This window comes from Heterodontus francisci, chromosome 7 (assembly GCF_036365525.1).
Source record: "Heterodontus francisci isolate sHetFra1 chromosome 7, sHetFra1.hap1, whole genome shotgun sequence".
NCBI lineage: Eukaryota > Metazoa > Chordata > Chondrichthyes > Heterodontiformes > Heterodontidae > Heterodontus > Heterodontus francisci.
In genome coordinates this window covers 65,302,221-65,324,009 of record NC_090377.1, presented here as the reverse complement: position 1 = coordinate 65,324,009, position 21,789 = coordinate 65,302,221, and the positions used below count along the sequence as shown (strand labels likewise).

The following is a 21,789-nucleotide window of genomic DNA, read 5'->3' as shown; positions in this document are numbered from 1 at the left end:
GATTACATTTATTGTATAAAAAAAATTGCTCATTTTAATATCTAAAGTGGCAGCAGTGGTTCAGTGGGTAGCACTCTTGCCTCTTGTGCTCGCAGCCTTGAGCACAAAAATCAAGGCTGAGACTCCAGTGCCACACTGTTGGAGGTGCTATCTTTCAGATAAGCCATTAAACCAAGGCCCCACCTGCCCCCACAAGTAGACAAAAAAGATCCCATGGCACCATTTTGAAAAGTGCAGGGGAGTTATCCCTGGTATCCTGGCCAATATCTATCCCTCAATCCACATCACAAAAACAGATTATCTGGTCATTATTACATTGCTGATTGTGGAAGTTAACTGTGTGCAAATTGGTTCCCACATTTCCTACATTGCAACAGTAACTACACTTCATTGCCTGTAAAGCGCTTTGAGGTATCTGGTAATTGTGAAAAGTGCTATGTAAATACAAGTCTTTTTTCTCTTTATCTTTATCAAAAGCAAAAATAACACTCGGGGCCATGTTACAGAATATCAAATATCATAAAATAATCCAAAAGTTAGACTGAGTAGGTTTTCGTGCAATTAAAATGATTCAATTAATAAACAGGTATGACTGTAAAGGATGCTTCAGGAATTTTGAGAAAATGCAGTAAAATACAGCTCCATGGACTAATGAAATAATTACAATGCATAGAACAAATTTAATCGATACTTCATTTTAGCTTTGCAGCTGTAGACTGTACATCCATTCTAACTGACCGCTGAACTGTGAGAGTTAAAAGTTGTTCCAAATTTTATTGAGCTCCTAAGACGATGTGGGCCCCAGAAATTCCTGGGTCCCAGATCCACTGTTGAAAGTCCAGTGGAGAGGGATTTACAGCCACCAGTTAATCTCAACATTAACCCCATCAAAAATCCTGGGATCTGCTCATTTGAATATTGTTGAGTGGCACAAGGACCTAAATACTGCCAACAATTAGTTACTTGCACTGGGCACGCCTAGAAAACCCATTTGAGGGTGGAGAAGAGTGCCCAGACCCAGTGCTACCTGCATTAGTTTACGGGGACCAGTGGTATGTAGACCTAAATTTAAATTGGCATCAAAACCAATTGCAAGACTGAAGTCTGTAAAATTTTGCAAGCTTGATGTGGAGGTACTGTTTACTAAAATATGTCAAAGGAGGGATACTTAATGAGACTGGCAGGAAAACCGTCTACCTAACTATATCAGTGGTAGTTAATTTGTCACTTAAGGGCATTACAGGGATAATCCTGTAATATAGGGCCCTGACAAAGGTAGCTTGAGTAAGAGATGAGCCAGCCAAATGCCATGAATGTGCTATCATATCCTTTGTGCCATGCTGTCAATGTTCAGTTGCCCTTCAGGGCTGCAAAGTGCTCCATTGGTCGATGGTGTAATTCACCTCCCACATGCTACCTGAAAATAGACCTTCTTGTAAAACTTTCCATGTATGTAATGGAAGAAGAAATAGATCTTCTGTAAGCATATTCGTAAAACTAATTTCAACAAGCAGTTTCATTTATATAGTGGCTGTAACATAGAATAATGTGCCAAGGTACATTCTCAGAACTTGAGGAAAATAGTTGCCAAACTAAAGGAGAGATTAGGAAGTGTAACCAAAAACATAGGCCGGAATTTTATGGAACCCCAACGAGCGGGCTGGTGGGGGGTGGGGGGTTGGGGGTGCTTAAAAGTGATTGGGAGGTGGGGGGAACCATTCTCGACCCCCTCCCACCCCACTGCAATTTTACGCGGGGTGGCAGCGGTGAGAAATGGCCTGCCCACCCCATGCCATTCAAGGCCCTTAAGTGACAAATTAACTGCCACTCAAGGGCCTCCTCCCGCTGCCGCGGGTATTTTACCCTCAGCAGCCAGACAGCAAAGGCTCCAAGAACCCTACCTGGTAAAACCAGATGGCTTGTGGGCTGGGGGTGCGCCCTCCTGATCAGGCACCCTGTGTCCCACGGAGGGCTGCCCCCAAAGCCCCAACCGCCCCCACGCACAACACTTTCCCACCCCCCAACCGAACCCCCTTGCCTCGCTGGGACCCGGCTGATTTGTCCCTAGCCAGGCCCTAAAAACCTAACTGAATTCTGGGGCCATCCTTCCTGTTGCCTCTGGCTGGGTGTAATCCCAGCACTGGCCAATGTTCCCGGTGGCGTTGCTGGGACTAAGAGCTGCCGGCCCGCTGATTGGCCGACAGCTCCATTAGGCGGCACTTCCTGCCTCAAGGAGGTGGAAGTCCTACCCAAGGTCCAATTAAAGGCCTGGGTAGCGCAACTCCCGGCCTGGCTCCCCAGGCCCGGCGGAGGCAGGCTCGCCACCAACTTTTCAGCCAGTGGGCAGGGCTTCCTGCCCAATGTAAAATTCCAGCCCATGGTCTCAAAAAAAGGGGGAGGGAGGTGGAATGTGGGAAGGCCTTAATGAAGGAATGCCAGAGAGTGTGATATGTGATGGAAGGGAAAAGGAAATGTACAAGTGGCTGGAGTCAAAGTAATTAGAGTATGTGGCTGGGGAAGATTACAAAGATAAAGGAGGGACAAGACCATCTGAGCTGACAGGATATTAGTGTTATTTTGGGTCAGATCTTCTGCTAATCAGTGGCCAACTTTGAATATGAATCCTGTACCAGTGCGATAGTAGGCAAATGCATAATCTTAGAATGGTTGAAGTACACAAGGAGGCCTTTCAGCCCGTCATTGTCTGTGCCTGCTCTCTGGAAGAGCAACTAACCTACTGCCACTCCCCAACCTTTTCGCTGTAGCACTGCAAATATGTTCTTTTCAAATAATTATCCAATCCTCTTTTGAAGGCCTTGATTGCATCTGCCTCCGCTCAGGCAATGCATTCCAGATCCTAACCACTCACTGCGTTTTCAAAAAAAAGGTTTTTCCCCATGTCACCATTGCGTCTTTTGCCAATCACCTTAAACCAGTGTCCTCTGATTCTCGATCCTTCCGCCAATGGGAACAGTTTCTGCCTATCTACTCTGTCCTGACCCCTCATGATTTTTGAATACGTCTATCAAATCTGTCAAGGCCAAAACATTGTATGTTTTCAAAAAGGAGTTAGATATAGCTCATGGGTCTAAAGGGATCAAAGGGTATGGGGCAAAAGCCGGAACAGGCTACTGAGTTGGATGATTCGCCATGATCATAATGAATGGTGGAGCAGGCTCGAAGGGTCGAATAGCCTACTCCTGCTCCTATTTTCTATGTTTCTATCTCTCAATCTTCTCTCCTCCAAGGACAACAGCCTCAGCTTCTCCAATCTATCTACGTCACTGAAGTTCCTCATGCCTTGAACTATTTTCATGAATCTTTTCTGCATCCTTTCTAATGCCTTCACATACCTCCTAAAGTATGATGCCCAGAATTGGACACAATGCTCCAGTTGAGGCCAAACCAGTGTTTTATACAAGTCCATCATAACTGTCTTGGCTTTGTACTCTATGCCCCTATTTATAAAACCCAGGATCCTATATGCTTTATTAACTGCTTTTTCAACCTGCCCTGCCATTTTCAATGATTTGTGCACCTATTTCCCCAGGTCCCTCTGTTCCTGTGTACCCTTTATTTACTATTGCCCCTCCTTGTTCTTCCTACCATAATGAATCACTTCACACTTCTCTGCATTAAATTTCATCTGCCACATGTCCACCCATTCCACCAGCCTATCTGTCATCTTGAAGTTTATCAGTATCCTCTTCACAGTTCACAATACGTCCAAGTTTTGTGTCATCCACAAATTTTGAAATTATGCCATGTACAACTAAGTCATTAATATAGATCAAGAAAAACAGTGGTCCTAACATTCTTTAGGCTATCAGTATATGCCTGTCCCCTCAGATGTCTTCACGTAACAATAAGCTTGACCAGGCACTAGAGAAGAAGCTTCCCAAAGTTCAACCACAGGACTGAGTAGGGTAGCCCAGATGTCTACCTCAGTTACCTGGCCCTGAAGTGACATCTAGAGGAAGCACCAGAATAAGCCAGAAGAAAAAACTGATGTGTGCAAGGGAGAAACCTGGAGTTAATAAAGAGTATCTTGTGTTTTGTAAGGACTGGGAATAAATGACTTGTTTTACTGGTGGTTGAGTGTGAGATCTGTTTTTGGCAGCAAGGAACCAGTTTCCTTGAGGCTTGAGAGCAGAATTAACATGAGCAATTGAAGGTTGCTTCAGAAGAAGCTGAGTTTGTGACAAAGGTTTTATCAGTGCAGTAGGTCAGGAGCTAAAGTGTTCTGATTAATACACAAGAGGTCTCCAGAATTAACTTCATTCATGCTTCTCTTGCTGCCATTGCTAGTTTCTCTGTTGCATTCTTTACCACCATTTTCCCCTCAGTCTCTTCCCTTCAGCAGGCTCACATTCCTCCTTTTATAATTGTCCTTACAATTGCCTTTCTGCAGGATGTAATTGTGGAGAAAACAGTAAACCACCACAATTCTGGAGCTTATGCAAGGGGCAGATATCAAGGGCAGAATTTAACATTTTGGATCAGGAGCAACTGGTCAGTCTCCCGACAATGACTTTGCCTGAACTTGCCTTTAAATTATCTGTGGGTGGGTACACGTTCCGCCCCCAAACTGGCTTCCAGCAAAATGGCTCGGGGGCAGGATGGTACTGGCAAACTTGTATGCCTACAGGCAGCACAAAATTACATGCCTGCCTGCCTACGTTCTCGTCCCCATATTGGGGCGAACATCCTGCCCCAGCTTTCTCCTGCCATTTCAGACAACAATATTGTTCGTTCAGCATTCAAATAATTCGTTCAATGAATATGTAGGTTATGGCATGAGCTTCACTATCACATTCCTCTTTTATCGTGCTGATTTCCTCATAAGCATGTTTGGCCAGCAAAGAATTGAGTAGAGTTTGTCACCCAGACATCACTGAGACTTAGCCTTGCCTTTGGAAAAGAGCTAGTGTGTTGCATGAATATGTTGAGGCATTTTCGTTTAAAAAGAACATGCGCTCATGCAGAGTGATGGTCACAAGTTAACAGCACATATTTTAATCATGCTTCAGGATGTGAGTGGCATTTACTGTCCATTCCTGGTTGCCCTTACATAACTGGCATTGCGCATTCTTGAACTGCTGTAGTCCATGTGATGAAGGAACTCCCAAAATGCTGTTAGGTAGCGAGTTCCAAGATTTTGACCCAGCAGCATTGAAGGAAGATATGTTGAAATAAGGATGCCAAAATATGCAACTAGAAGGGGAACCTGGAGGTGATGGTGTTCCTATGTGCCTACTGCCCTTGTCCTTCTGTGGTGGAAACTGAGAGTTTAGAAGGTTCTGCTGAAGAAGCCTTGACGAGTTGCTGCAGAGTATCATGTCGATAGCACACACTGTAGCCAATGGTGGAGAAAGTGGAGTTTTAAGCTCGTGAATGGGGTGCCAGTTAAGCATCCTGCTTTGGCATGGATGATTTTGAGTTTCATGAGTGGTGTTGCAGTTGTTGCTATCCAGGCAAGTGGAGTGTATTCCACCATCTTGCTGACTTGTGCCTTGCGGAGAGGCTTTGGGGAGTTGGGAAGTGGGACACTTGCCACAGAATACTCAGCCTTTGACCTGTTCTAGTAACCATGGCATTTGTGTCTTTTCCAGTTGATCCCTGGGATACTTAGGGAGTGGAATCCCATTCTACTAATGTAATTTTGTTGTTTGACATATTAGACTTAGTTGGCAATGGGAATCACATCTATAGCCTCTGGAACCTTTGAAAAGAAATCATTGTCAATTTGCTGTTTGGGTAAAAAATGTAAAATGTACAATTCTGGTATAAAGGGCATTGATGACTGGCTGAGGCTACAAAGTTGCTTGCTGCATTTGGGAAGAGTCAAGCTTTGTGAAAGTTTGAGGGCTGTTGGCAGTTTCTTGAAACTATCAAGTGTGATCTACAGGTCTGGCTTATAGCATCAGGCACAACACATGACAAATATACCAAATCCTAGTGACTGGATACTGATATTGGCAGACACACCTAGCTCTTGAAATGCCTCTTCTTCCATTTCATTCTTCACCGTTCAGCAAGTATATTGTGATGCCCGTAGGAAATGGGCTAGAAATTGGTTTTGGCCCATTCTCGGATGCACCGATAGCATGTGCCCCAACCCAGATGGCCTAAGGCTAGCCCAAATTAGACTTCATTAAACATAATTTGCTTAAGCTGCAGATGGCACAGCAGCAGCAGTCCAAAGGTAAATCCTATGATCTGCTCCACTCATTGCAAATTAATTTCCCAACGAGGTCCTAGAACAGGCACATTATTAAAATATGCAAAGGATCTAATAACAGTTTTACATAGCCACCCAGAACACTTAACAAAAGGGCCCCATGAATTTAGCCAAGGTCCCAACATATTCTCACTTCTAAATTTGTCATTGTTATGCCTGTTAAATGCCCAAACAATAGGTGCTCTAATTTCTATCATCCCCACTCCCCCATGTTTATGTTTTGACATGGTTTTCTGAGAAGTTTCCTTGTACCTTCACCTGCTCCAAGGTGCTACAAAAAAGGGAGAGCCAAGGTTTCAGTTGTTCAAGGAAAAAAGTATTTCAAATTACATCCAGAATTCCTCCTTTAACAGCCCGCTGCCTTGTTTTCAGCTGGCCCTGACCAGAATATCTATTTTATACTGCATATTTTGCCAAGATATCTGAGAAGGTGCAAATGGCTAAATTAATGATGGACAATATCATTATTCCATTAGTTGCCTATGTCTGTGTCCTTGCCGATGAAGCAGGCACTACTTGTGCATGCACTCAATTCAATAGAATTTGTGATGGAGCACAAATCAGGTGGTAATGTAACAAATCTAGGATCTGCCCCAAATTCCAGCATTACCACCCCCTCCCCACCCCTTTACAGTGGCAGTCCACCAGAGATAGACCCCCCCCCCACCTCCAAGGAACTGTTGGGGCCGTAGAATTTCCTCTTGTGATAGGATGATTTGTCAGGTTTGCATTGTGATATAGGTTTTACTTATCATTCTCGTTCTCTCTCCTGCTTTTTATCTTTCATTTCAAGTAAGTGATTTGTCGGATTATGTGGGATTGAGGTCTAATTGGGATAAAACATCTGCCCAATCTGTGCAGGTATTAGTCCCACTGCTAAATTCATGGAGCCCTTTTTTGGGGGTTCTAGGCAGACATCTAAAATATGTAAATTAGGGCAGGCAGTGTGTCAAAATTCTTCACCTGCCCCCATGGCTGCCAACACAAGATAACTAAAAGCAAAAAATACTGGAAATACTCTGCAGATCAGGCAGCATCTGTGCAGAGAGGAATAAGAGTTAACAATATTATAATATATATTATATTATATTATATAAGAGTTAACAATTCAGGTCAATGACCTTTCATCAGAACTGGAAAAAGTTAGAAATTTAGGCTTTAAAAGGTAAATGGTGGGGGGAAGGTAGAAAAAGAACAAAAGGGTTGGTTTGTGATAGGGTGAAAGAGAGGAGAGATTAAATGACAAAAGAGTTGATGATGCAGGAGAAAAAAGTGGTAAAGGGACAAGATGTGTCTCGAGGAGGTGTGAATGGCGGAATGATGAATACCTGCCATCTGAAAGCAAAAATGAGTAAAACTGAAACAAGCGGGATAAATAATATTGTTCATAGTCTAACTGACCTGTTTCACAATACTATGCAAAATGGGTTTTCTATTTTCTTAACTTTTTCAAAATAGTCATTCTCTTGCCTATTTTCAAAATGAAATCAATAATGTAGAAGTGGCAATATTCTAAGCAGGTATGTGGTATGTACTCTTTTTGTCTTTAATGGAAAGAAACCCTTTTAGAAAAGTTTGATAGTCAAATGTAACCAAGACTGAAAACAGGTATGCAAAAAGAAAACTGCCATATTCCAATCCTTTAACTGTTTTGAGTGTCAATTGAAATTTACTTGCTGTTCAGAATTAAAGTAAAATTTAGAGATTTACTGAGAAATCAGAAATTATTCTAAGATGATTTCAATGTAACAAGACTACATAGCAAAACTCACTTTATCATACAAATATTAAAAAGAACTATCGGGCAAGGTTGAGCTGTTGTTTTCAACACTCCATGCACCATAATATGATCCTTGTCCGAAGGTATTTGCCTCAGAGTTAACTTTTTAACTTGTGTAAAGATTACCTTTGGTAATGTGCTGAAATAAATTAATCTTTGAAGAATGCTGTATCATGGCAATTTATTTATTTTGGTCAAAAGATTTTGCGCTGTTTTTCATCACAAGGATTGTGACATTGTGCACAAGGCATTGCTCTGCAAAATCAGTGCCATGGGTACAGGCAATGTCCTATTGGCATAGGAAGCTTCCCATATGCCGTGTGTTACTCACCTTGACCTGGCATTCGGCCTATTACATAGGTAAATGAGGGGCTTAACACCTGTTTTCTATCCCTGTACACCTCTTAGACCCACAGGACTCCTGAGCGCCACTGCCATCCCCCTCCCCCCTTGCTCCTGGTCCACAGCCGTCAAGGCAGGCAGCCCGAAATTGGAATTCTGACAGTGAGCTGACTCTGGTGACGTGGCTGTGTCATGTATGGGGATCAGTATTATGATTGGTGAGTGAGGACCATAGTGAGATGTCAGTACTGATTTCACAAGGGAGCCTCACTCAATAATTGGACTGCTTATCATTATTGAAAGAAACCCAGGGTCTAACTTTGGGTGTGCCTCAGGTCTACTGGATGTTTGATGCACCCTGTTTGATATGCACCTGAAAACTGGCCAGAGCCAGTATTTTTACTCTGGTCTTTTAAGAGTTACATATCCAGCAGCTGGAATGGATATTTTCAACGAAACATACACTTCATTCTTTTGTCTACACTATTATTTCCTTTGCTAAAGCATGTTGCCAGTGATAATATATGAAAATCACACACTGCGATGTTGTTCTGATAATTTACTTTGACCTTTACTGAGATGTAATCCCATATCCATTACAGCAGAATTGAACATTTACTAATCTCCTCTCTGTAAAGTTGCAACAGATGCTTACTTGCATTTTTAGTTATTGTTCATATTTTAAGCTTTATTATTTTATGCAAATTTTTGTTGAAGGAATCACTTCCTGTGGGGCTGAAGATGAATTTCTTATCTGCTAAGAGCAAAAACAAATGGAAATTATGCACATAAATGTATTTTTTCTTTAAATAAGTGTCATGCTAGGCCCCCACCTGCCAAGAATGAGACACATTAATTTTGTCATGAACATTGATTTTAAGCTGTTACTGGAGTGATGAAGGGACTTGTTAAACAGATCAGCCAAGGCTGGAAAAGACATTTGCATATTAACAGTGCTTGGAAGGACAGAGGACGATTCCCTGACTCATTCAACCCACAATGGACCTTGATCAGCAGATATTGTGTGTAAGAGGAGCATTCCAGAGACTGCTAAGGTGATACAATCCAAGACCTGGTCAGAACAGTTAGTCACATGACTCATCTGCTTGGCAACCTGGGTTTTTCTGAATTGTACCAACAGTTTGAACTCCATGTCTGTTTGCTCCTGGACTGAAGATCTCTCATGTTTGCTCCCATTTCTTTCTCACGAGCCTCTGAATCCACTGAAGACACATGAACCCCAAGAGAGAAAAGTCTCCTACAGCAAATAAGGTTTAAGAAGAATACAGGGCCCCAATGAAAAGCAAGATCTACCTACAATCAAGAACTCTACAGTGAGCACCATAACAACAACTCTTCAGATATTGCCTCAAACCTTTCCAGTTTATTTTTCTTCTCTTTTTTCTGTGTCTATTTGCATGTGTGTATCACCTATGCATGTTAGCGTGGGCATGTCGTGTATCCGTAGGCATTAACTGAATAAGAGTTTAAGTTTAATAAATTTCAACTTTTCTTCTTTAAACCTAAGAGAGCCTGTTTGTGCTGGTTTCTTTGCCCTGTAATTGAGAAGCGGTGAACAAGGATTCACCAAGGGGGATTGTTACAACTGACCACGCAAGTCAAATCCCCCAATCAAAATATGATTCTGATTGTGGTGGGAGAAATGCACTGTAGATTCAGTCCCGTCCCTCCACAGATCACCTAACATATTATTTTTAAACTTTCCAAAATAAAGACCCAGCCAAATTGTACTATCCATTAACCCCCGAACGAGGCTAACCAAACCAGGTGTCTTTAGATCAACAAATTAACTGTTTAATTAGAAAAACTAAATTCTGAAACACTACAAAGATATAAACAACATTTAAAATAGAAAAATTAGTGTCCTTGCATATTTACGCTCCTGTCGAAGTCAAATCTTCCAACGTGGAACTGTCCAAGGTTACTTGAACACCTCACAGCCGTGATGGGGAAGATAAAAAGTTCTTCAACAGTAGAACAGTCCGTAGTCTAATTCAGCAGTTGAATTGATGCCCTTCTTTTCCAGCGATGAATGTTAGCAATTACAGTTCAGTAGTTAAAGGGATTTGGTTACTTTCTTTTAAGAAATTAATCTGGCTTGACATTAGAATTCTGAGAGTATAATAAATAGGGCTTAAATAAACTGAGAGAGAGCTCTCTTTTCATTCTGTATATGCTAGCAGACAGTCTGTATGCGTATATCTGTTAATTGTGTCTCAAAAAACAATTTTTCAGCTAGTTTCAAACGTCAATCGGCAACATTGTATCTTTGTCCTTGTTCTCCAAATGGCTGCATCCTACGGCAACGAGAATGCATATTTGAAGCTTGCTGTATCCTATGACAACGACAATGCATCCTTTGATTCAGTCCCTGGAGCTTGCTACCTTAAAGCAGTACTGATCCTGTTACAGCCTTAAAGACACACTTCAAACTTCCTGGAAAAGAAAAAACTACAGGATCATAACAGGAGCTAAAAATACGATGTTTAAAATTAAACCCTGTTACGGTAAGACCTGGTGAAGGCTGAGAGGGCCCCTTTTGATAAGACAATAGCTGACTGGAGGTTTGTGCTCAAGGTGAGTAGAAGGCCTTGAGGATCCTGGAGGCACTGGCAAAGAATCAATACACCAAAAATACAAGTGGTATGTTTGGGGCTGTCACTCAAATGCTTTGATAATTGCATAGATGCAGTCCAAAGCCAATTTGCTACAAACAAAGATGGGAAAACGGAAGTCAAGCAAGTGGAGCTTGGAAATATAGGCTTGCTGAGCAGGAGTTGGACTTGACAAAAAGACAGAGTGGTCTCCATGGAAAGGGCCAGTTATAGGGACTTGTAGGATAGGAATCTCCAGGCATAAGCAAAGGCAGAATAAAGAAGTTGATTGGCTGAGAGAAAATGTGCCTCTGAATCTGTTAAGCAGAGAGTTTATGTAAAAAGACAGGAAGCAAAATAGGGACTCACTGCAAAAACAACAAAAACTTGTGTTTATAGACCACCTTTAATATAAGAAAATATCCCAAAAAGAAAATGTTGGGAGTGGTGACTAAGAGTTTGGTAAAGAGGTAGGTTTTAAGGAGGGTCTTAAAGGAGAAGGTGGAGAGGCAGAGAGGTATAGGGAGGGAATTTCAAAGCTTGGGACCTGGACAATTTAAGGCACTGCCACTAATAGCAGGGGGAAGGAGTGGTGGATGTGTAAGAGACCAAAGTTGCAGGAGGCAGTTTTCAGAGGCTTGTCGGGCTGAAGCAGGTTGCAGGGATCGGGAGTGACAAGGCCAAGAGGGATTCTCACACATGGATGGAAGTGTTTAATTTGAAGTGTTGAGGGACCAAAACCAGAAACCAAAGTAGTTGGCTCAGCAAGCACAGGGGTGATAGTGCAAGTTCGGAAACTCATATCACAAAGAGGATGCCAGGTTGTGACTAGTCTAGTTCAGCCTCAGACAGTGGCCAGTGTGGAGGGATGGAATCAATGGCAAGGTAACTGAGTTTGTGGTGGGGACAAAGACAACGGTATCAACGTCTGCAATATTTAACTGTATTGTAGCACTTCCAGAACAGAATGTCAGACATGCAGACTGACAATACAGAGGCAGGCGTGGTGGAAAGAGAGTGTTGTGTGGTGTCTATGTACATGTGAACTGACGTTATGTCTTTGGATGATGTTGCTAAGGGACAGCATATAGATTAGGCATAGGAGGGGAGAAAGGATAGATCCTTGGAGGATTCAAGAGGTACTGGGATCGGTTCAGGAAGAGAAGCTATTGCTGAAGATTCTCTGGCTATGCTTAGGTAGGAAAGTGCGAAATTAGAAGAGAGCAGTCCTAGTTAGCTAGACAATGGAGGAGAGGTATTTGAGGAGGATGGCGTAGTTGACCGTGTCAAAGGCTGCAGGGAGGCCGAGCAGGATGAAGAAGGATAGTGCATCATGGTCACGGTCAGAGAGGATATCATTTAAGACTTTTATTAGGGCTGTTTAAGTGGAGCACAGGGGTGGAAACCTGACTGGAGAGGTCCAAGCAAGGAATTGCAGGAAAGATTCAGGACAATAATATATAGATATTCAAACTGACAATATACTTGGAGGTCCCTGATATTATCAGATTTCTGAACTTTTCTATATATTTACCTGTATTATGTTATTTTCTGATGCTACATTAATAACATTATTTCTGCACTGTTCCTTTGGGTAGCTGGCATTGGCCTAAAATTCACATCAGTGGCATTACTGCCAACAAACATCCTGGGTTCGACTGTCGTGTTTCCTGATCCTCCAGTGGAAACTTCATTGAGTGATACAATACAGAAGCAGACCATTCTACCCATCATTCCTGTGCCTGGCTGTTCGAAAGATCTATCTAATTCGTCCAGCTTCCCTACTCTTTTCCAAAGCCCAGCAAATTTTTGCTTTTCAAGTGTAAGTTGACATTTCTCTGAGAAATGGTTTTGCTAAGTTTTCTCTGCTCCCACATCCCATGCACCAAAAGTACATCAAGAAAAATTTGAGTGCTGCTAACACTACCTGCTACATTATTTATCCTTATCATGGTCTTCCCTTGTATAACAAATTCATGGTCCCAGTACGTACCACAAAGAAATCAATCATCCATACCGGTACTTAACCTTATAGTGATTTGCAAACTTGCCTTTGTGGAAGATCTCTACAAATAATAAAATGCTCACAAAGACTCTCCCAACTTTAAAAAGATGATACATGTATACTGCTCTGTGATATACTTTCTGCACACTGTTACTTCTAAGTTTTATGACGGTGCTTCTATATTTTTTGTCAAGTTTTTTTTTGAGGACTCATGTATTTTAGAATTATGGACATTGTTTTATTTGGGAAAACTGAAAAGGATTTCATAGATTTTTTTTCCACTGGGGTCATCAGAAGGTCTTCTGGGATTGGTTTGTAAACAACCCTTACTGGAAGTCACCTGTCTTCAAATAAATACCCAGCTTGGAGAAGATGTTTACAGGGAAGTGACAGGCCAACATTTGTAGGGGTCAAAAGGTTTTCTTGAGTTAACAAAGAAACAGGTTAACTTTATTGAACCTAAACCAAACGAATAAAATAACAAAACATACCAACTTTCACTCACGCATACTCTGGAGGTTTACACACACACACAAATAGGTTACAGAGTGGGGAAAGGTAGATTGGTTAGAAAAAAAGGTATGCAGTCTGTGAAGTTTAGTGATTTGGCTGACTTCTAGCTGAATTCAGTGGTTATGAGGCTTTTCATTTGAACAGGTTGGTGACTAATTCAGTGAGTCTCTTGGTGATAGCGATGTGGATGATTTCCTCCAATGGGGTTTCTGATTGTAGCCGGAGTATGCAAAGGTGGTCAGTACAAAGGCAGGATTTGAAAGCTTTCAAGCTGGAATAGAGAAAGAGGGATGCCCACTTAGGGTCTGCTCATGTCAGAGTCCAGTTGCTTCTCTTCTGCTGCAGAGAAAAACACCAGCTGAAAACCACAGATGGGAAGGGGCTTGTCACATGACAGTCAGTCACTCAGTCATTCAAACATAGCAGTTAGCAGTATTTCTCTGCTTGCTGAGAGAACAGGTAATTCCATTAAACTGCCTGGGTCTTGGTTCTTGCTGGAAATGCCAAAACTTTGTCTCTCTCCTCACAGTCTTTTGCAAGTCTCTCTCTCTCCACCCCCTTTCTCCCTCTCCACCCCCCTCTCTCCCTCTCCACCCCCCTCACTCCCTCTCCACCCCCCTCCACCCCCCTCTCTCCCTCTCCACCCCCCTCTCTCCCTCTCCACCCCCTCGCTCCCTCTCCACCCCCCTCTCTCCCTCTCCACCCGCCTCTCTCCCTCTCCACCCCCTCTCTCCCTCCACCCCCCTCGCTCCCTCCACCCCCCTCGCTCCCTCCACCCCCCTCTCTCTCCACCCCCCTCTCTCCCTCTCCACCCCCTCTCTCCCTCTCCACCCCCTCTCTCTCTCTTCCCACTCCCTCTCTCTCTCTTCCCACCCCCTCTCTCTCTCTCTTCCCACCCCCCTCTCTCTCTCTTCCCACCCCCTCTCACTCTCTTCCCACCTCCTCTCACTCTCCTCCCACCCCCTCACTCTCTTCCCACCCCCTCTCACTCTCTTCCGACCCCCTCTCACTCTCTTCCCACCCCCTCTCACTCTCTTCCCACCCCCTCTCACTCTCTTCCCACCCCCTCTCTCTCTCTTCCCACCCCCTCTCTCTTCCCACCCCCTCTTTCTCTCTCTCCTCCCACCCCCTCTCTCTCTCCTCCCACCCCCCCTCTCTCTCTCTCTCTCCTCCCACCCCCTCTCTCTCTCTCTCCCCTCCCACCCCCTCTCTCTCTCTCTCTTCCCACCCCTTCTCTCTCTCTCTCTCTTCCCACCCCCTCTCTCACTCTCTCTCTCTCTCTCTCTTCCCACCCTCTCTCTCTCTCTCTCTCTTCCCACCCCCTCTCACTCTCTCTCTGTCTCCCCACCCCCTCTCTCTCTCTCTCTCTCTCCTCCCACCCCCTCTCTCCCTCTTCCCACCCCCTCTCTCCCTCTTCCCACACCCACCTCCCCCCCTCCCCCGACAGTTGGAGAGAGAAGGAACTCTCCCCAGAACTGCTTGGTGATCGGTCAGTTTTTTAAAAAAAATTCACATCCCTCCGTTTCACCTGCTCAGAGCCGTAACAGCGGTTTCTGAACTCAGGGCAATGACATGGTTTTTGGCAGGCTTTTAAAAAAAAAAGTCAGAACCCATCTGTAAATCTCGATCTTGTCTGAATTGGAAGTGCCGTTCCCGCTCTAAAAACCTGTCAACTGTGAAAGTGAAACTGATGGCTGTGCTTTTATTTTTTTTGAAGTCACATTTGTCTGGAAAGAAGTAGTCAATGGGAAATTTCTCATTCCTGACATTACCAGTCATGGACCTTAAAATCCTTTACCACGGACGCTGGTGTCCCTGTACAGACATGTTGCCGACCCCTGTGTAAAACATACATAACTTTGAAAAAAAATTCCAGTGTCACCTATCAGCATCATTTTGTTGCAAGGAAATTTTAACTTGTGTACATTTTTTTCTTTTCTATGCCAATTTAGAAAAATATAACAATATATACAAATTCATAAATAGCCAACATTATATTGTTATGCTTGAGTGTGCACTGTCATTATTATAAGCAGCTTAATGGGTCATTGGACCCATTTTCTTTGACAGAGCAATGTCATGGCAACCCATAATTAGAACCTGGCATTATTTTCTCTCTTGGGGGTCTTGCAGTTTTATACATTGTCCCAGTTTCAGAAAAGATGAATTTTCAGACTAAAGGCTAGTACTTACCATATCTGGAAGGAGGCAATGGACTGAAGAATGGCAGCTGGAGTCCCAGAGGCTTGCTGTAAAGAGCAGAGCATCTACAGTTTGTGTGAAAGTCAGTGAATGCAGCATGCCGGACCTGGAACACTCAGGATGAGGACAGAAGGAGATAAAATGTCCAAGGTGTAGTATTAACAGAGGAGTGAATGTGAAACTTCTTATGGCAGCTAGAAATAAACTATATTTCCAAAATCTGATCGTTGCTTGATCTCGTGTGGTTACCATCGACCAACTGGCAACTTCAGAAGCACACTAGAATACTATAGTTACCCAATATTACACACATGAGGGCTGGGATTTTATGGCCCCCTGGAAGTGGGCTAAGAGTGGGGGGTGGGGGGGGGGGGGGTGGTGGGGGGATGTGCCATGCCTGTTGCCTACCCGCCCCGCTGCTATTTCACTAGTGGTGGGAGGTGGCTAGCAGCCTGCCCACCCTTAAGCCAATTGAGGCCCTTAAGTGGCCAATTAATGGCCAGTTAAGGACCTCTTCCCCTCGCCGCTGGTATTTTACCAGTGGTGGACGGCTACTTCGCCACCTGAGGAGACCACCCAGTAATCCCTGGCAGCCTCCTTGCGGGCTTGAGGGGGCCCTCCTGATCAGGCACCCCCATTCAAACTACCTTCCCCCCACCCTGATCTCTGACATCGCCTCGCTCCCCTCCCACTGGCTCACTCACTGTGACCTAGCAGATTGTCCCCGGCGAGGCGTGACTCTCATTAAACTCTTTGAAGTGTGACATCCATCGTTCCTCTTCTTGCTGTGTGTAGTCCCAGCAGTAACCACCACTACCAGTGGCGCTGCTAGGACTAAAGCCCTCTGATTGGCCAGCAGCTGCTAGAGGTGGGACATCCTGCCTCAGAGGGACGGAAGCTCCGACTTCTTCCAACTAAGGACCTGGGCCAAGCAAAGTAGCAGCGTGGCTTCCAGGCCTGGTGGAGGTGGGCCCACCCGCACCCCCCCCCCCCCCCCCCCCACTTTTCAGCCAGTAGGCGAGCCCACTGCCTTCTCATGAAATCCTGGCCAAGGTTTTAATAAAACAGATGTTTCTTTTGTTTTTGCTCATTGTGTGTATCAGCAAAGGAATGCGGCTCCTTCTGAATAATTTTAGGATGGACTCTTCTGAATTGCAATGGAGCAGAGTTATGGTTATATTAAGTATGGATTAATGCAGCAGTGTGAGTAAATACTACATGATATAACCATTTATTTAAGCTGAATGAAACTCACTTCTGTTCAGGTGAGCAGACAGATTATAAAAGAATATGAACTTAATTTCTTAAATGTGTGCAAATTGGCTGTCATATTTCTCTACATTATTTCAATCGTACTTAATTGGCAGTTTAATGCTTTGGGATGCCCTGAGGTTGTGAAAAGCTACGTTGAATATGGTACTAAGTTTGTTTTTGAACATGCCAAAACCCGTCCTAATATCCCTTGGAGCTAATTTTACAAATGCATATTTTTGGTGGAGAACCTAGTTTTCCAAGAGGATCTATCAGAAAGTTGCAGGCATGCTCCACACAGCTTTTCATTCAGTATAATTACTACTTGGAAAAATATGGAATTGTGCCTTTAACTACCCAACATGTGATTCTGGAAGGTGAAGCTCTATATCAGGAGTGCCCATTCCATTTCTTTTGCTGTATAAAAAAGTACATTTGAACCTATGGATATTTGATTGCTTTTGCTCAGATATTTCCAGTGATACAAATGACTGCTTTGTTCTGTAGTATATTAACTGAAATGCTTCTTATCAACAGTAGAATGTTCCCAAAGGATACTAATAGTTTTTCTTCAAAATGAGGAGAGACATGAAGCTTGACCATATTATCCATTCAAAACTGCAGCACTCTAACAGAAAATGAAAAAGTTGTGCTGTGCATCAAAAAAAAATACTTAAATCACTTTTGGAATCTTGTTATGATCCTGTATTTTTTCTGTTCTTTTCCGGGAAGTATGTAATGAGCCTTTAAGGCTATAACAGGATCAGTACAGCTTTAAGGCAACAAGTTCCAGAGACTGCGTCAAAGGATGCATTGTCGCTGCCATAGGATACAGCCACTCAGGACCAAGGACACAAGATACATTGTTGCCAATTGACGTTTGAAACTAGTTGAAAAACTGGCTTTTGAGACACACACACACACAGACTGTCTCTGCCAGCATATACTGAGGGGAAAGAGAGGTCTCTCTCGGTTTATTTAAACCCTACTTATTATGCTCTCAGAATTCTGATGTCAAGCCAGATTAATTTCTTTAAAGGAATTGGGTTATTTTCTTTTACTACTGAACTGTAATTGATGAAATTCATCGCTGGAAAAGAAGAGTATCAATTCAACTGCTGAATGAGACTACGGGACTGTTCTAATGTTGAAGAACCTTTTTTCTCCCCCATCGGACTGCTGCAAGGACTTCAAGCAACCTCAGACTGTTCCATGTTGGAAGGGTCCACTTTGGCAGGAGTGTAAATCTGCAAGAACACTAACTTTTCTATTTTAAATGTGGTTTATATCTTAGTGTTTAAGAATTTATTTTTTTCTAATTGAACAGTTAATTTGTTAATCTAAAGATACCTGATTTCGTTAGCCTCATTCGGGGGTTAATAGTTGGTACAATTTGGCTGGGTCTTGCTTTAATTTGGAAAATTTAAAATGATATATTAGGCGATCTATGGAGAGGCGGGACTGAATCAACGGTGCGTTTCTCCCACCACAATCAGAATCATATATTTTGATTGGGGGCTTTGTCTTGAGTAGTCAATCGTAACAATCGCGAAACGAGAATATCAATCTGAACATTTCCTGAGATAATAATAGAAATGACAGAAACTGCAGTGATGTGACAATAAGTGATGTATTGAAAAAATAAGCGATAAATGGAGATGTTTTGACATTAGCAAATATATGTAACACTTTTTTGTTTTTTTGGTATAAATTCCAGGTAACTGTTTTCTTGATTTAAAATTAAGGATGTACTGCCAATATAATGCATTACAGTATAATTGATCTGGACTCCAGTAATTGCTGTAATGTTCAGAAATATAGTTCTGGTTATGGAAATCAAACCAATGTGCTTTTTTTTAAAATAAAAAATCTAGAATGGAGGGAAAAAACAAGATCTCTTCACAGGATGGAAGGAAAAATAAAATTACTACATTTTTGAACCTGAAAGTTAATGTGGCAAATTGTACTAGTGTACAGGAACCCTTTCATCATAGTAAAATAAATGATCTAAGAGTATGACCTAAGAGACTCCACCAGCTTTTGAACTGAGCAGGAAGATGAAACTCTGGCTGTGTTTTCTATTAAATTAATCCACAAATTGTTACTGATGGGTGTTTGGAGATTCCAGGTGTCCTTGGTGTTGTCAACTTGAGCTTATCCAAAACACTGCTACCTGTTCACCCATCACCCTATGTTCACTGACCTACTTTGGCTGCTGCTCTGACAACCCCCTGATTTTTAAAATTCTCACCCTTGTTTTCAAATCCCTCCATGGCCTCACCCCTCCATACCTCTGTAACGTCCTCCAACCCGCTGAGATCTCTGCGCTCCTCCACTTTTTCCGCGTCCCCAATTTTAATCACTCCACTATTGGCAGCGCCTTCTGCTGTCTAGCTCTAAGCTCTGGAATTCCCTCCCTAAACCTCTCCACTTCTCTCTTCTCTTTTAAGAGATTCCTTAAAACCTACCTCTTTGACCAAGCTTTTGGCCACCTGTCCTATTTATATCCTTATGTGGTTCAGTGTCAAATTTTTGTTTGATAATCACTCCTGTGAAGTGCCTTGGGCATTTTACTATGTTAAAGGCACTGTATAAATACAAGTTGTTATAAAGTAAATGCAATCTTTAACTACATTTCTCAGCTCATTGTTTTCATTTCCCCCTCCATCCGCCAGAGATTAACGCTGCGACATGTTAACAGTAATCAGTGTCTGGATGAGCCATCCGAGGAAGATAAAATGGTTCCTACCATGAAGGACTGCAGTGGAATCCGATCACAGCAGTGGGTGCTCCGCAACATGACGCTGAATGCCTAAAGGTGGAAGAAAATTCGGAGTCAATTTCTTCAGTGTTCCTAATGCTAATCTTCACTTTGTAGATTTTATATTAAAAGAAATACAAAGAAATCTTGGCTTTCTGCGATCCTGAGTGAACTAAAACAAATTTTGGGAGCTTTTGACTGATCAGTTAGAAATACATTAGGGATTGCTGTTATCTCAACAATGCGGCAGCTCTGCAAATGCCCGCTCTTAATTTGCATTTACTTTGGTAGAAAGCACATTAGAAACTTTCAATAGCATGATGAGTGCTATTGCTAATGCTATAAAAACCTGAAATGTACCAGTTGATAAATGTCTTCAGACTTGAAAGGAACAGCACTGAAAAACAGATTACCCAATGATATCAGTACAGAATCACTTGGACATTGATATGTGGACAGATGCCTTAAAAGAATAGTTCAGATAAGATAAAGGTATTTTAGGAGAACAGAAAAAAAGAACTACTGTTCTAAATGTTTGGATTATCCCTTCACTGAAGTTAATCTGAATGTTGTTTACTACCTTATACCAGAAACTGAATGAGCCGGAATTCCTTTTTTTATAGCTATGAAGCTAAGATACCTGATATAATGTTACTATTGAGTCTTTTGTGGCTACAGGGAATATATTATTGATACTTTTGGAAATGTGAGTGACAATTATGTATACTACATGGGTAAATTAGAGAGCATGCTGAATTGGCCAGATGTTCAATAAATAAATTGTATAGAAAGTAATTAATTTGCATCTAAATGCTATTGGAATGTCAATCAGTACATAAGGAGAATATTCAAATATCACTGGCTGAATTTTGCCAAGAGCTAGGGACCAAAAGTGCATCCTGAGCCTGCATGGCCAGATGGCGGGTCACCTCGATATACCTGGCAGTCTCCCCATGCAGCAGGAGCCCATCCTGATGCTGGTAAAATGCCTGTGCAGTGAGAAGTAGCTGTTAATTGGCCAATTAGTTGAAATTATTGGCCACTGACCTCCGGTTGCCATTCCCACCGTTGACAATATCCTGTGGTGACAGGAAGCTGTCGGGTTCCCTTCCTGATACCTTTTGCTGCCAATTTACGAGGCCACCCCTTCCCAGCTTGTCTCCAGAGGGCTGGTAATATGCAGCCCCGCAACGTAGATTATTGGAAAATAGAATATATCAGAATGTATTGCTGACAGTTTTATATTTTTAAGCAGGATCTCTGTGGGTTGTAAACCTTGATATTGATGTTGTAACACTTTTGATTTTAAGATTACATTTTCGAAAGAAATAAGAATTTTAGGACAACTGAATATGTGGTGTAATAAAACTGGCCAAAAAAAAACTATAGCTATTTTTAAGTCACACCATTGTATTGGCCAACTATGGTAGGTAACAGACTAAGGTCATCCTTTGCATATTTAGTTTTGATGTTCCCTTTCTGAGTTTGGTATGTTTATGATGTAACCTGTCTCATATATATGTTGTGTTTTGGAACAGTTTGCAGCAGTTTTTTAAAAGGTTTGTTTCCTAAGGGAGCCATGGGATGAAGCCGTTTCAATCTATAAAGCATGTGTAATATCAATTGATACCATAGCAGCTAAACCTTAAAGCTTGGTCATTGTTCATATCATATGTACTCTGTTTAGCAATAGCGTGCAGATGGTGTAATTGTATCTTTGCTGCAAATTGAGCCATTTGTACATTTTTGTAGAAATTAAATTTTATGAACAATTCCAGCATAATTTAATTGTTTTAATAATTATCATTTTCAGTACTTGCCTGCAAATAGCTTATATGTTTTTGAATTCTTACAATGAAATGGAAGAGTGAACGCTTAAAAGTTTTATCATATTATAAAATCTTTCTTTTATTCTCCAGTAAAATGAAGGGAAACAGCTAGTTTTCAGCTTAGGATCTCTAAACAGAAAAGGCCAATAGCTACCACGAGAGACAAATCCATGACAATATAAAGAATTAGATCTGTTTGGTTTAATTCAACTTTTGCTTCAGTATGGCACTGCAGTTTGTGCTACAAGCA

The 21,789-nt window shown here is 42.3% G+C and overlaps 1 protein-coding gene across 3 annotated transcripts in view; it reads left to right on the top strand.

Annotated features, from left to right (window-relative positions):
* Positions 1-21,426, top strand: part of galnt13 (polypeptide N-acetylgalactosaminyltransferase 13) — a 542,151-nt gene extending 520,725 nt beyond the window's left edge. For 2 of the 3 annotated variants that reach the window (XM_068035308.1, XM_068035305.1), the window contains one exon: positions 19,625-21,426. In XM_068035308.1, coding sequence (XP_067891409.1) covers positions 19,625-19,765 — 141 coding nt within the window. In that variant the 3' untranslated portion in view covers positions 19,766-21,426. The remainder of the gene's footprint in view (positions 1-19,624) is intronic. The other variant, XM_068035304.1, reaches the window with a different exon arrangement.
* The last annotated feature ends 363 nt before the right edge of the window (positions 21,427-21,789 follow it).